The sequence below is a fragment of the Pantherophis guttatus genome, chromosome 11 (assembly GCF_059756535.1).
Source record: "Pantherophis guttatus breed Tessera chromosome 11, ASM5975653v1, whole genome shotgun sequence".
In the NCBI taxonomy this organism is placed as follows: Eukaryota; Metazoa; Chordata; class Lepidosauria; order Squamata; family Colubridae; genus Pantherophis; species Pantherophis guttatus.
This window is the reverse complement of record NC_142073.1, coordinates 12725747-12742162: the sequence shown is the minus strand read 5'-3', so window position 1 is coordinate 12742162 and position 16416 is coordinate 12725747. Positions and strand designations below refer to the sequence as shown.

Here is a 16416-nt window from a genome sequence, read left to right as displayed (position 1 = left end):
TCGGGCTGGTGGACTAAGAAAGGGTTTGCAAGCTGAGGAGTTTTTCCTTTTGATCAGCTGCAGGCAGGCGGGCGGGTGCCAGTTACAGTAACAGAGTTAGAAGGGACCTTGGAGGTCATCTAGTCCAACCCAAGGTAGCCTGGAGTGGGGGGGTGGAAGGGAAGGAGGCAAGTAAGGTTGCCAGGTGTCCACTATTTGAGCGGACAGTCCACATTATGTTCACTATTTTTTTTTCACAAAATAGTGGACATTTTTTTTATTCAAAAGCTTTATGATTGTATATTTTTTTAATATTTCTCAACGTTGTACTGAAATTAAAGAATTATTCCTTAAACACAAAGAATTGATCAAAGCTGCGCAGTCAAATAAAAAATGCACACGACAGCAAAGTAAAATGTAATTTAATATTTTACATATTATTATACTATATTTGATGTTTTGAATTTTAAGTAAAGTTTTGAAGTGATTATTTTAATACGTGTTAAAATGTTTGTAAGAAAATATATAATTTAATTGTAAAAATATTTTTAATTTTTTTTACTACTTAACCACCCCACCCCACCCCACCCCGCTTGTCCACTATTTTTTGGAAGCAGACCTGGCAACCCTAGAGGCAAAGGCAGGGCAGGAAAGAGGGGAGGGGGGATTCAGTTCGAAACTTTTGCCTCTAGCGTATTTCGCACCATAGGCTAAGCATGGGCGAGCTCAGCCCACCTAAACATCCAATGATTCTGGGTATAATAGAAGCTCTAACTCGCATACAAGGCAACGGCCAAACTACTACAGGCAGTCCTCAGTTTACGACCACAATTGAGCCCAAAAGTTATGTTGCTATGTGAGAAATTTGTTAAGTGAGTTTTGCTGCATTTTACGACTTTTCTTGCCACATTTTTTAAGTGAATCACTGCAGTTGTTAAATTACCAATGCAATTGTTAAATGAATTTGGCTTCCCCTTTGACTTTTCTTGTCAGAAGCTTGCAAAAGCTGATCGCATGACCCCCTGGACACTGCAAACGTCACAGATATGAACCAGTTGCCAAGAATCCAAATGCAGATCATGTGACCACGGGGATGCTGCAATGGTCATAACTGTGAAACTTGGTAATAAGTCACTTTTTTTCAGTGCCATTGTAACTTTGAATTGTCACTAAGTGAACTGTTGTAAGTCGAATTATATACCTGCAATGGATCCTACCCACAATTGTATCCTACCCACAATTGTACAGTTTTTGATTAAAAACTGTACAGGAATAATAGTAAAGTAAAAAATGAAATTGGAAATGAAGACGTATGAAAATAGAAATCAGGTCTGCTCGAATACCATCTCAGATTGAATTAAAAAAGGAAACAACAAAGGAATGGAAAAGAGGAGAGGAGTAGACAGGGGAAAGTATGGGAATTGGGAGGTGAGAAGAAGAGAAAAGAAGAATGGGAAAAGAAGAGGAAGAAGGAAGAAGGAAGGGGAAAGAAGAGCAGGAGAGAGGGTAAGAAGGGGAGGAAGAAGAGAGGAGAGGGGAAAGAGGAAAGGAAGCAGGAAAGGAAAGGAGAGGAGGAATGAGGAAAGAAGAAAGAAAGGAGGAGAAAGAAGGGAAGGGAAAAAGGAAAGGTTGTAGTAAAACAAAAGAAGGAAATGGTAAAAGAGCAGACCCGAACAAATAATTAATTAATTACCTAATGGAAGTTAAAGAAGAAGATGAATGAACAATGGATAAGGATGGATAAAAGACTGTACATTTAAACATGTTGATGAAAAATAAAAATAAAAAACTTTTTTCAAAAAAAAATTGTAGGAGAATGCCATTTTGCAGTCGCTACACTGGGACGTCCCCTCCAGGACTAATTAAAACTACAACAATGATCAAAACACTCCAAAATGGGTCTACAAAGTCTGAAGCCTGCCAAGCAGCTTCGTGCAGTCCATTAGCATTTTTTGAAAACCGATTCATTGCCATCAAATGTCACCACGGGCTAACTTTTCAAAGCCACTTCTGCCCCAAAAGACATGCTGCAAAGTACCTCAAGGCCTCACCCGGGATGCCAGCTCCATCACTGCCTCTTCCTTGCTAGCTGCCAAACAGCTGATTGGCATGCCAGGTCTCCCTCTGTGGCCTGCAATTAATTCTCATGCGTCAACGTGGCCTTTTCACTCTTATGAGTGGTCCCAGCCTGCCCTCCAGCAACACATTATATTAGGATTTTGTCATCCTCCAGGAGCATTGGGAGGGGGACTTGCATAATTGCCCACTCTTCCATTGCCATGGAAACCACACGAGAAATAATGGATATAAATTACAGAGGTTAAGAAATGATGGCGGGAACAGTAAGAAGAGTGGAACAGTCAGTCTATGGAAGAGAAATAGTTCTGGAGATTTGGACAAAGACTAGACAGCCTTTTCTCAAGATAATGGATTTGGTTTTCCTCTGCAGTGCAGAGGGTTGAGCTAGATGACCTCATGGACGCTTCCAGCTACACAATTCAACGATTATGAGAGACGAAAGGGAGTGGAAGACAGATTTTCTCAGCAGCTGCTCCAGCATTGTGGGACACGCTACCTACCAAATCAAACTTACCCCTTTCCTCTTGGCATTCGGGAAAACCCTGAAAACCCCCTTCCGCTGCCATTTTATCTGACGGATAGGGACTACTAGGCAGCCATTTTTGCCTACACAACGTTGAATTTCACTATAAATTGTTCTTTTGCTTTCCTGTTATTCTTCCCTAATCAAGATTAGATACAGTAGTGTAATCATTGTGTAAATAAATCATTGGAACAAATATCTACAAAATATCTAAGTCCTGCAAAAACAATTCCAGGTGGAAGATTGAAACAAATGTTCAACCGCTAATAATAACAGTCAAGAAGCACAATAAATATTTGAGTCAAAGAAGCAAAGAAGAATCAACATCCTGGTAGCTTTAAAGAGCTACTTTTATCTCAGAGCTGCAAGTAAGAAGGTTCTTGCTAAACTATTTCCTGTTACAATGCCGGAATTCCTTTAGCAAAACTAATCGTAGTTTTGGAGCAGAAAGACTGGTGAAGTTATATTGGTACAAGCCATGATGGCGACATTAATCATGGCTTGAAAGCCACTTCAAATGGGTTCATATGCAACACTTTTGAAGCTTGAACTAAAACACTACCTTATGTTTTAGCATAACCCCCGAACCTAGCCAGTGTAATCTGCAAGTCGCATTTGATATTTAATGCAGGAATGAGGCTCCGGCCTAGGATTATTTGTTATTCAATAAATTGTAAGCCACCCAGAATGATGTATGTGAGACTGCATAAATGGATTAACTAAATAACTGAAAAACCATTTGTCAACTCATATCTCCAGCATCTGTGCAGAAGACACCTTTGTCGCCTGAAGCTCTTCCATTGTACAGTATAGCCTTTATTGCAGGGGTGAAATCCAGCAGGTTCTGACAGGTTCTGGAGAACCGGTAGCGGAAATTTTGAGTAATTTGGAGAACCGGCAAATACCACCTCTGGCTGGCCCCAGAGTGGGGTGGGAATGGAGGTTTTACAATATCCCTTCCCAGGAGTGGGGAGGGAATGGGGATTTTGCAGTATCCTTCCCCTGGAGTGGGGAGGGAATGGGGATTTTGCAATATCCTTCCCCTGCCACATTCACTAAGTCACATGATGCCCACCAAGCCACGCCCACAGAACCAGTAGTAAAAAAAATTGGATTTCACCGCTGCTTTATTGTCATTGTACATCATGTAGACAACAAAATTGCCTCACTGGTGCAATTGATGACAAAAAATACAAATAAAATAGAATAAAGAATATTCCATATGCAAGTAATTAGTGGGGGGGGGAGAAAAAGAAAGAAAAAGAATAAAGTTTTCAAAATATACCTTTGAGAATATATCATCCTTGCTCATTATTTAAGCAAGGACACCTTTTTATTTTTATTTTTTTTTAATTTTTATTAAACAATTTTTAAAAAACAAAAAAACAAAAACAAAAACAGATATTTACATCTTCTTTTCAACATCTTCGCATCAGTAATCCATATTTATACATTTTCTCTTTCTTATCTTAATATATCTTTTATACATATAGTTCTAGTATATCATATATTAAAAAGGTGTCCTTGCATTTAACATAAATATGTATATATGTATATATATATATATATGTATGTATGTATGTGTGTATATATATGTGCGTGTGTGTGTGTATGTATATATATATATATGTAGGTCTTTGGTTATTCGGGTCTTCTCCCACGTAAAATTGGAAGTGTCTTGGCGACGTTTCGACGAAGTCTCATTCGTCATCTTCAGGCTGGTGTTCTCGGCTTCGTGCTTCCAGGAGCAATTGCTCCTGGAAGCACGAAGCCGAGAACACCAGCCTGAAGATGACGAATGAGACTTCGTCGAAACGTCGCCAAGACACTTCCAATTTTACGTGGGAGAAGACCCGAATAACCAAAGACCTACATACATACATACATACATACATACATACATACATACATACATACATATATATATATATATATATATATATATATATATATATATATATATCGTTGCCAAGACACCTCCAATTTTACGTGGGAGAAAACCCGAATAACCAAAGACCTAACCAAAGACATGTATGTATGTATGTATGTATGTATGTATGTATGTATATATATATATATATCTTAAATGCAAGGATACCTTTTTAATGGAGCCCAAAATCCCTTACTAATCTGATACTAATCGATGTAATCAATACGATTACAATTTAATCTAAAAATAAGAACAAATAACAGCATCTCAAATTAAACATCCATAAAGTTTCCCTGCAGCTCTGCGTTACTTATTTATACTTTTCATCGATTATAAGTCAATCCTGACAGCGGTCCAAGCAGGGGCTCAAAGGGCCTTTCCAAGCCTCCATTTCCCAAAGCCCTGCCTATCCAGGATTAAACTAACCATGGTTTATTCAACTCCTCAGGCTTTCCAAGTTTATAAACTATGGGGGAAACCTGAAACTGGACCAAAAGGTTCTTTTTTTTTTTTTCCACATGGGGCCCAAAAAGTGGGCTAGTTTGTGGCTTCCTTCTCACGAGCCCCCTGCAAGGTAGACCCATCTATGGAGACAGAAAAGAGATGCTCAAATCCGCTTTGGGGGGGCATTTCTCTTCCCCCTTTTCTTTCCCCCCCCCCCAGCCCGCTCACCTTTCTCCTCACAACAGCCCTGTGAGGTAGGCCGTCCTGGAAGGAGAGGGAGGAGGAGGGAAGGAGGGGGCTGCTCATCTCCTCCCCCTCCCCACCAGCCCGAAGGGATCCCAACAGTCCGGCCGGGTAGGGCGGCCAAACCGCCCCGAGGAGGCGTGGAGGAAGAGCGCGACGCCCTCGCCCTCAGCCCGTCAACCGGCGACCCTTCCGGCACCGCCCGCCGCCTCACAGCGCCGCCATGGCGAAGGTAGAGGTGGACCGGCGCTTCCCGCGCACCACGGGCGGCGTCCTCAAGGCGGCCCGCATGGTACGTTGAGGCCGGGAGTGGGGGGGGTCTCTGAGCATGTGCAGAGCGCCTCTCTCGTCAGGCCCCGCGGCCTCTCAAGGGCCGGATAGGCGCGCTGAGGGTCTCCTCTTTTTCTCCTCCATTGGTTCTTCCTTCTCCTTTCCTTTCTTTCTCCTCTTTCTCCCTTCTTAGCTCCTTTTCCCCCCTTTTTTCTCCTCGGTTCTTTCTTCTCCTTTCCTTTCTTCTCTCCTCTCTCCACCTTTCTCGTTTTTTTTCTCCCTCTCAGCTCTTCCCCTTTTTCTCTTCCATTCTTCTTTCCTTTCTTCTCTCCTCTCTCCACCTTTCCCTCCCTCTCAGCTCTTCCCCTTTTTCTCTTCTATCCTCCATTCTTCTTTCCTTTCTTCTCTCCTGTCTCATCCTTTCCCTTTTTTCTTCTTTCTCTCTCTCAGCTCCTCTTCCCTTTTTCTCCTTCATCCTTTCTTCTCCTTTCTTCTCTTCTCTCTCCTCCTTTCTTTTCTCCTTCTCAGCTCTTCCCCTTTTTCTCCTCCATCCTTTCTTTTCTTCTCTCCTGTCTCCTCCTTTCCCTTCTTTCTTCTTTCTCCCCTCAGCTCCTCTTCCCTTTTTCTCCTTCATCCTTTCTTCTCCTTTCTTCTCTCCTCCTTTCCCTTCTTTCTTCTTTCTCCCTCTCAGCTCTTCCCCTTTTTCTCCTCCATCCTCCATTCTTCTTTCCTTTCTTCTCTCCTGTCTCCTCCTTTCCCTTCTTTCTTCTTTCTCCCTCTCAGCTCCTCTTCCCTTTTTCTCCTTCATCCTTTCTTCTCCCCTCCTTTCCCTCCTTTCTTCTTTCTCCCTCTCAGCTCTTCCCCTTTTTCTCCTCCATCCTCCATTCTTCTTTCTTTTTTCTCCTGTCTCCTCTTTTCCCTTTCTTTTCTCCATCTCTTCCCTTTCCCCTCCATTCTTCTTTCATTTCTTCTCTCCTGTCTCCTCCTTCCCCTTCTTTCTTCTTTCTCCCTCAGCTCCCTCAGCTCCTTTTCTCTTTTTCCCCTCCATCCTTCTTTCTTCTCCTTTCCTTTCTCTCCTGTCTTCCTTCTCTTCCTTTTTCTGCTCTTTCTTCATCTTTTTTCTTTTCCTCTTCTTCGTCTGCTTTCTTCTTTCTCCTCCTGTCTCTGTTGTCATCTTACTTCTTCTTTCTCCATCTCCTTTTTCCCCTTCACCTTCTCTGTCTCCTATTCTTTCTTCTCCTGCCTTCTTTCCTTCTTTCTCCTTTCCCCTCTTCCTGGTCTTTTTTCTCCTCCTTTCTCATTTTCTCTGTTCCTCTTTCTCTTTTCCCTTCTTTTTCTTTTCTATTTCCTTTTCTTTTTCTCCTCTATCTTCTTCTCTCCTTTTCCTTTTCTTCCACCTTCTTCCTTCTATATATCCTAGACCTAGACATTAAAGCCCTCCCAAATAACTTTTAGAGTCACATCAGGGCAATGTCTGTCTTTGCATAACATCTGGAACACAGTAACTGAATTAAACTGCTTTCCTCTGCACATTATTACTGTATATGTGAAAAATATATATGAAGTGTATAATATGCAGGGATATGAAATAATACAAACAAAATGCAGTTAGTCCCAGTGTTAAACAGTGGGCTCAGGAAATGCGTAATCTTACTGTTTTTTGAAAAAGCAATTGCCTTTGTTTCCCTTTTTTATTGTTGTCTTTTTGGCTTTTGTACATCTTGTTATGAAATAAAATATAAAAAGTAAACAGAACAGCGGTTAACCTAATAATGATGGAAAACTGAAAGAAAAGGTAAAAAGGTTCATACAATATTAATATGTTAGGTTGTACGCTACCCAGAGTCACATTTAGTGAGATGAGTGGCCGTATAAATTGACTAAATAAATGAAATAAATATAGAATGAGCTCATTCACTTAACATATTCATACATCTAGACTTTACAGAAACATATTGCTCCATTTATTCTTTATAAGACATTTTTAAAAATTCAGTGTCTGACTTTCAGGGCAATGAACTATTCATATTTTTTCCTAACCTCTGGGTTCACACATCAGCTCTACCCCAGAAAGAAACTAACCAAGATCCAACAAACCATATTGCTTGGTTTGTAACTGAGTAGGCATCTTGTATGAATACTTGTCATCTCCCTTGATCCATACAGTGGTTGTTCAGGGCCATCCAGGAGGCATTTTAAATCTACCTTCCCCAACCAGAAATCTTCTAGGTTCATTGGACTACAGCAGCCATCCTCCTTAGCCCCAAGAAAAAGAAAAAGATTATCATAACACATCAGGATAAAGGAGGCTAAGATTTTATCCAAGTATTTTCTGTGGTTCCTACTGTGATGTGAAATGATGATTTCAAAGCCCACATTTTTCCTTTTTCATGCTGTAACTTAGTTCTTTTTCGGTTCTTTAAAGTCTGTTTCTCTCTCCATAAATGTAAATTCACACCCACTATAGACTTAACAGTTCCATTTTTCACATTTTAAATTCTAACCTTGGCTGGTTTGTGTGTATATTAGTATATGTTGTGCAAATCCAGTTTATTCTTTATGATTCACTGATCATGCAAACAAGAAAGTGAATTAATTCAATAACCAAATAAAGAGTGAAATGCAAACCCAGCCACTATTTCATAATACCTCTCAGCAAACTTAACTTCTGTTTCAGCCTTGTTTTGGCTGTTTGTTTTGATCAACAAAGGGACGCGGTGGCTAAGACGCTAAGCTTGTCAATCGAAAGGTCGGCAGTTCAGCAGTTCGAATCCCTAGTGCCGTGTAACAGGTTCATCTCCCATTGCTTGTCCCAGCTTCTGCCAACCTAGCAGTTTGAAAGCATGTAAAAAAAATGCAAGTAGAAAAATAGGGACCACCTTTGGTGGGAAAGTAACAGCGTTCCGTGCGCCTTTGGCGTTGAGTCATGCCAGCCACATGACCACGGAGACGTCTTTGGAGAGCGCTGGCTCTTCGGCTTTGAAACAGAGATGAGTACCGCCCCCTAGAGTCGGGAACGACTAGAACATAGGTGCGAGGGGAACCTTTACCTTTACCTTTGATCAACAAAATGAAAGTTCCAAACTCTTGGGTTATACTTGCGGCTACCATTTAAGTGTGTTTCATATGAAAACTTGTGTGCAAGACATTCTGTCCTTGTGACATCCTTGGTCTGTTTTAGCTAGAATGCCAAAGAAACATGTAGCATTTCTTTTTGTGAAATTTCTTAGCTTTGTGTTTTATTATTTTAACCTGTCAAATAGAAAGTTTAGCAGTCTGGTGTCTTTGCAGGATGTCTTGTAAATTACTTATTTCTTCCTTGCAGCTTGTAGCTTTTATGGCGATCATCACTTTTGCTGTTAAAAGATCTCACGAGGCCTTCTTAGCTCTTGTGATCATGGAACTTGTCATTACCTTTTTATTCTATTTACTCTATCTACTGAAGTTGGATGAAAAGCTAAAATTCATGTTTTGGCCTTTGGCTGTAAGTATAATTTTTAAAAAAATAACTGTTTTGTGTACACATTCTGTAACTAATGCAAAAGATAGATGTCAGATTGGTACTTAATGTACCCAATCATATTCCTGGAAAAATAGGTTAATTATAGAAAGACTTCCACTGTTTTGTATAACTTGCTCTCTGGATGTAGGGCTGATTCATTTGTGTGTGTGTGTGTGTGTGTGTATTTGTTTTCGTAGATTTTCACGGGTACAGGTATGCAAGTCTTGGCGTATACGGGTCTTTTCCCATGTAAGATTGAGAGTATCATGGCGACGTTTCGACAAGGTCCAATTCGTCATCTTCAGGCTGGTGTCTTCGGCTTCGTGCCTGTGCGAGCAAAGCACAGTTTCTGTTTCAGAGAAACAGAGTATATATATACTCTGTTTCCCCGAAAATAAGACATCCCCTGATAATAAGCCCAATCGGGCTTTTGAGTGCATGCACTAAAATAAGTCCCCCCTCGAAAATAAGCCCTCCCGGAAAATATTTAACTGCATGCGCAGCCGGTCCCGGCCATTTCCTCTGGTTAGGGTTAGGGAGGCAGAGCTGGAAATCAGGTAAGACGGCAAGAGGAGCCCCGTCTTGCTCCACGCGCCCCAAAGTAATAAGACCTCTCCGAAAATAAGGCCAAATGCTTATTTCTGGGTTCAAAAAAATATAAGACAGGGTCTTATTTTGGGGAAAACACGGTATTCTTTTATTCATTCATTCTAAACTTGCTTCTGATGATTATGCTTCATTTAACATTGTGAAATTACTGGTGTTAGATCTGCTTATGAATTGTGTACCTAATGTTGACCCCATGGACAACATTCCTCCAGGCCTTCCTGTCCTCTACCATCCTCTGGAGTCTATTTAAATTCATGATAATTTTTAGGATTATATTTAGCTGACTAGTTTCATTGAATGAAAAGCATTAATCCACCAGACCATTTCAGATTATCATTCTTCTACTCTTCTGTCTTTACAAACCAACTTATTTTATTTTCTAAGTAAGAAGTACTTACTTAGTAAGAAGTAAAAGAAGTCAGAAGTAAAAGTAAAAACACAGGATAAAGTAGTACTATATTGAAAAATGTGAACATACTCGATATGGAAAACAGGAGCTTAAATTCCATGAATGATTTAGGGCAATGCTGAAATCTGGTCGTTCTTCAAAATACATCTACTTGTCACCACATGTGATATTATATTTAAGATGCTTTAGATATACTTTAAATATATTGGCTATCATTTTTATTAACTGCAATGATACAGATTTTGTTCAATAAAAAGCATCTCAGTCTTAAAACACTGCTTATCTTCTGATTGAGGCACTATTTATAAAATGTTACTGGGTGTTACTGTATTAAGCATTTGGTTACTCATCCTTCACTTTTTTAATGATCTCAAGATGACTCAAAATCAGTTTTCCATGAAGCTTTAACTTCTGCCCATTACAAAAATAATTCCTTTTCAGCAGTTATATTGAAGGTTAGCCAACAAAGCTTCACATTATAGACTTTTATAAGCATTCTTTTTCTTGGCTGTTGCTTTTGTTTTACAAAGCAAAAGAATATTGATGCAATATAAACATTTTTATCAGATATCAGGAGGCTGCGAGTTCAATCCTGGGTAGAGGCAGATATTTCTCTCTCTGGGCACAATGAGAATATATCTGCTGAAACAATCTCCGCATTGGCACAGGAAGGGCATCCAGCCAGTAAACATTCTGCTAGCTCCATTCAATTGCCCAGACTCCACCCTGCAAGGGATTATGGGGTCTTTTAAAAGAAGAAGATGATGATGATAAACATTTTCATCAGATATGCATATCTGGGATCTGAGCATTCACATTTCAGCTAGCTCCTCCAGCAGCTGATTTAAGATACTGTATTGTAAATGAGCTCTAACTAGTTTAATTATTGTAGGATTGTTGACACTTGCATCTGCATTTTATTTCTGACAAGACTTTGTGAGGTTTGCTAGGTATCGCTTGGTTGACTCCAGCGAAGAGCCACTCGCATTGTTCCTTACCAGACAGCAAAAATGTCTTGGATCTGGAGACAGTATTCTCTGCTTTGTTTTTCAGGATGCTTTCAATTCCTTGGTGGCAGCGCTATTTCTCCTCATTGTGGGCCTGTGTGCAACAATCATAAAGACCATCAAGGAAACATTAATTGGAGGTGTAAGTAAGACATCTGTACCGGTGGTGAAATGTAAAATTTGTTACTACCAGTTCCATGGGCGTGGCGGGGTGGGTGGGTGGGTAATGTGACTGGGTGGGCGTGGCCAACTTTTTTTTTTTACTTTTAAAAGCATTTTTTTCTACAACCTCTTCGCAATAAGTTTTCAGGCAGTTTTTACCTTTTAATAAAATCTGTTAGTTGGGGAAGGCATTACCAAACTTGATTTTTGTTACCATAAATTAATGTGACTCTCTTCCAACAGTAACAATTTACCAGGATCTCCCCCATATATTGCAATTTTACTTAATTCACATTTCATATTTGAAAGCGAACGCTATATATTGCTAGGCCATTAGCAAGTACCACTTCTCAAAATCTGCCAAAAATACAGTTACTTCCTTTACTTGAACGGAAAATGTTTTTTCTCCTCGGTTTACCTTTAAAATGGGAAGTTTGTTTTACATTTGCTGAGAACACAATAAAAGGAAGCAAGTTTCCTAGAATATGAGGTACAAACATTTTTCCAGATTTCTTACCTATTGCATATATTTTAGAACAGTCACAAAACCAAATTCTGATCTATATACTAGCCTTTAGATGTTAATAGTGATTCTGTATTTTTCATTTTTGTGTGGAATCTGAACCATTTTTTTTCTTTTTTTTTTTACAGGTATTCTGTTTGATACTCTGCGTTCTTTGTATAATAGATGCTACTTCAATCCTGAAAAAAGTTTCTTTTAATAGGTCGTAGTAAGAAGGGATGGTATCCAAAAATAAAATGGCCAACTGAGCCAAATAAATTATATAAAACAGCCATTCCTAATACAGCTTTATACAAATATGTTGGACTAAAGCTCCCATCATCCACAACCAATGCATAAAGCACTTTATTGTGTGTAGCTGGGACAAAATACCAGCAGGTCATCAGATTGGGAAAGCTGTTATAATCCATTTTAAAAGCCTGCTTTGCTGTAGGCTCTTTTGTCACACTTTCTCTGTATTTCCTGAAAGCTTTAGATTCCAGTTGAGTCAGTCAAGCTTTATTAAATCCTATTGATTTCAAAAAGGCAAAATTAAGCACATGTTTTAACCCTATCAAATTACATGTGATTTAAAATCCTTTACTTGATGGGGGATTTTTATGCCTTTAGTTTAACTGCATCTAGAATTTGACTTACTGCCTACGTTGTCAAATTAGTTCCTTTATTTAACAGCATAAAACCACCGTTGATAAAAATATCTTGTGTTTTATAAAACAGCTGGTTTTTTTTACCATATAACATTAGAAATGATTATGGGGTATATTTTCTTGAACTGGTTTGTATTAAATCTTAAATGTTTTTAATTAAAATGGTTTTACCTGTGATAATATTAGAGCTCCTAGTATTTATTGTGTGTATTTGACCTCAGATTTTTTTAAAAAAACGTTAATCTTTTAACAAAATTCCATTTTAAGAAGCCACCACCATTGACTTTGCTGTTTGTAATAGCAGAATACTGAGTTCAGCCAATGTGCCGGGGCTAATATGGGGGTGGTTTACTGACCCACAAGTCCTTCCAGTTAAAAATTCAGCCTCTGGCCATTAGTTAGCATGTTGCGTAAATGCAGACACACACTCACAACTTGGCAAATCTTAGCAGAGCACTCAAAAAGAGGAAGTCAGTCAGAAAAACCTTTTAGACGATTGTCTTGACAGTACAGAGTGGAGATGTAGCAATAACTAACATTATTATTTATTTGTATCCCCGCCCTTTATTGTTTTTACAAACAACTCAAGCCAGAGTACCCATCCAACGTATCTTTCGCCTCGTATTTTCCTCACAACAACCACCCTGTGAGGTGAGAGGAACTGGCCCAAGTCACTCAGTTGGCTTTCATGGCTAAGGTGGGACTAGAACTCACGGCCTCCTGCTTTCTAACCTCTGGCGCCTTAATCATTAGAACCAAACTGACTCTTTTGGAATAACATTACATTTTCCCACCTCTTAATAAAATTAATCAAGTTCATTGAGTAATTTCTTTAGGGCAACACCCCCCCCCCCACACACACACACAATATTTATTGTTTTGGGTCCTAATTCTAACCCAACTTTTGGGTAGCTCATGATGTAAAAAAGCAGATTCCCCATTCTTAGCGATAATATTGCAATTACGTTTTTGCAGGAGGGGAGAATACCACATTCAGACATGAAGCTCAACTGTTGAGTGTGCCAAACAAGCCTTAAGACTTGCTTGTCGTTTTCATTCCACACCACACTGAGAAGATCTGAAGATTTTGGCTGAAATTGTACATGGCTTTTTGTGCACCAGGATAAACCAAATAAGATTATCCTATAGTTTCTGATCCTGACTTAAGATAAACCAGAAATGAGGAATTGTTGACTTAAAGGTTTCAATCAACCCACCAAATCTTCATCTGTGTAAATTCTTCCAATGAACCAGTCTTCTCTCTTCCTCTACATGCCAATAGTCCCCAACTCTGTGAACCAGGGGTGAAATGCTCCTGGTTCAGACCAGATCAGCAGATCCGGTAGCAATGGCGGGTGGTGGTTCGGAGAACCGATAGCAAAAATCCCTGCCCATGCCCACCCAATCGCCTGGTCGCCCACTTGCCGCTGTCAAGTTTCCGAAAGATGCCCTAATTAATTCATGAGCCATGATCCAAACTTCAAAGGAAATATAGTGATTTATTAGGAGCAACATTCCTGCAATACTCAGATGCAGTCAGGACTGATCCCACGTAGATTTACGTTCCCCTATGACCCTGTCTCTCCCCTCCCTCCTGCTCATGTCATAAATCACATTCTCCAATTAACCACTTTGGCTGGCTGTGAAACCTAACACCCTCCTTCTGATTGCAGTCAGAAAAATGTATAGAATTCAATTCAGTTCTCCCTCCCTCCTGTTCATGACAACTTGAAAGCTGCAAGTTGACAGCCGCTTCTTTTAAAAACTGCTTTTAAAAGGTAAAATAAAAGCTCTGACGATCCCAGCTGAGCCGCATGATCGTCAGAGCCTTTTCTTTTTCCTTTAAAAAGCATTTCTTTTGCAACCTATTGGGCTGAATAGGTTGTAAAAAAAATGCTTTTAAAAGTAAAAAAACAGATTGCGCGCCACAGCTGATCACCCCCCCCCCCCGTGTGCTGTTCTCCTTACCCCATGCCTCCTTTTGGTGTGCGCTGCGCATGTGTGCACTTCGCATTTGGTGCATGGTGCGCACTGTGCGCAGCCAGCAAACCGGTAGTAAACCAGTTCAGATTTCACCACTGCTGTGAACTCGTGAGAAATAAAAAAAAAAAATAGGAAAAAATTATTTAAAGCCATTTATCAATTTGTTAAAATGAAAACACCGAACTATGTCCTTGTATTTGTTTTTAACTAATACTTAGAACAATTAGGGTGTGGTAGCATAAATGTTTTGAAATACAGTATATGGAAAACTGAAAATAATATGTCAAAGTAGAGTTTCTTTCCACATCAGCAAACTTAAGGCTTTCAAAGAGCAGGTGGATAGTTTTATAAAAATCAGAAATAGAAACTGCCCATGGTGATAATATTTCAGAAAAAGAAAGACGAAACATTTTATGGCAAAATGTCAATTTCTGAATCTTAATCACCTTTCTGAAAGTTTCATACAGTAGGAGCAAAAACCAGGACGTAAAACTTGATGGATTCTTTCTGCTTTTTTTTTTTTTTTGCTTGTCCAAACAGGCAACATGAAGACAAACCACATTCCTTCAAGCTTACAGCTCCATTTGCTACAAACAATAAAAACCTCTAAAGTAGAATTAAATATATTCCATGTTATACATCAAACAAGCAAAGGAGTGTGTTATTCGTGCTTATAAAATCATGGATCATTTTATATCTATAAAGGTTGTTAAACATTGGTTTTCTGCTGAAATTAGATAACGACTCCCCAAATTCCAGGTAAATTTGGGTAGGATTTTGGGAGATCCTATAGCATCCTCTTATTGATAGTTAAATTATCTCACCTCCCTGGCTTAACCATCCAAAAATTAAGAAAAAGCATTGTGGTCCAGCTTTTTGACACCACTGATCCTCAGTAGTCTTCTGAAGTCTTTCTCTTGACACTTCAGTCTATTGATTTTGCCTAAATTAATTATCCTCCATAATTAAGATATTTGTTGTTAGTTGCGAAGTCGTGTCTGACCCATCGCGACCCCATGGACAATGTTTCTCCAGGCCTTCCTGTCCTCTCCCATCCTCTGGAGTCCATTGAAGCTCATGCCAACTGCTTCAGTGACTCCATCCAGCCACCTCGTTCTCTGTCGTCCCCTTCTTCTTTTGCCCTCAATCTTTCACAGCATTAGGCTCTTCTCCAGTGAGTCCTTCCTTCTCATTAGGTGGCAAAAGTATTTAAGTTTCATCGTCAGGATCTGGACTTCTAAAGAGCAGTCAGGGTTGATCTCCTCTAGGACTGACCTCCTCTAGGTTTGATCGCCTTGCAGTCCAAGGGACTCGCAGGAGTCTTCTCCAGCACCAGAGTTCAAAGGCCTCAATTCTTTGACGCTCAGCCTTCCTTATGGTCCAACTTTCACAGCCATACATTGCAACTGAGAAAACCATAGCCTTGACAATTAAGGTATACATAAAACCAAAAGTACATTTGCATACATCTTCTAAATCATGATTATTTTGCATTACTTGCAAAAAAGACTCAACATTTTTCATTCCTTATGTCATTCCTGCTTGGTTCCCCTTATCAATGAGGCACCTCACCTGTCAAGGTGACCTTCTACAAACCCTACACACTCGGGCTTGTCCATTTGTCCAAAGGTGGAATGGTCTCTCAAACTATCAAGGGGGAGCCAAATCTGCTTTAAACCCAACAGCCCTACCAAGGGCAATAGATGGAAACTAATCAAGGAGAGAAGTTTCCTAGAACTAAGAAGAAACTTCCTGGCAGCACAGTTAATCAGTGGAATGACTTGCCTTCAGAAGTTATGGGTGCTCCAATACTGGAGGCTTTTAAGAAGAGAGAGGACAGCCACTTGTCTGAAATGGTATGGGGTCTCCTGTTTGAACTGAGGGTTGGACTAAACCTCCAAGTTCCCTTCCAACTTGATTTTCTGGACAATCAAGTTAGCACAGAGATGGCCAACCTCACCAACTTTTAAGACTTGGGCCAATGGAGATGCCCAATTTCATGTCATGGTTCTCCCAAAGATGCTTTTCCAAATGGCAACTGGACTTCCTTGGTTTTTTTCCTTGAAGACATTTCTCATCCAAATACTCCCCTTTTACAACTATCAT

At 39.8% G+C, this 16416-nt stretch overlaps 1 protein-coding gene across 1 annotated transcript; it reads left to right on the top strand.

The window, feature by feature from the left end:
- Window positions 1-5264: 5264 nt before the first annotated feature.
- On the top strand, window positions 5265-12504 carry CKLF (chemokine like factor). Its single transcript, XM_034425364.3, has 4 exons — window positions 5265-5490; window positions 8794-8952; window positions 11042-11137; window positions 11809-12504. Exons 1-4 carry the CDS (start codon window positions 5422-5424, stop codon window positions 11887-11889), a joined length of 405 nt encoding a protein of 134 aa, XP_034281255.1. The 5' UTR covers window positions 5265-5421; the 3' UTR covers window positions 11890-12504.
- Window positions 12505-16416: the final 3912 nt, after the last annotated feature.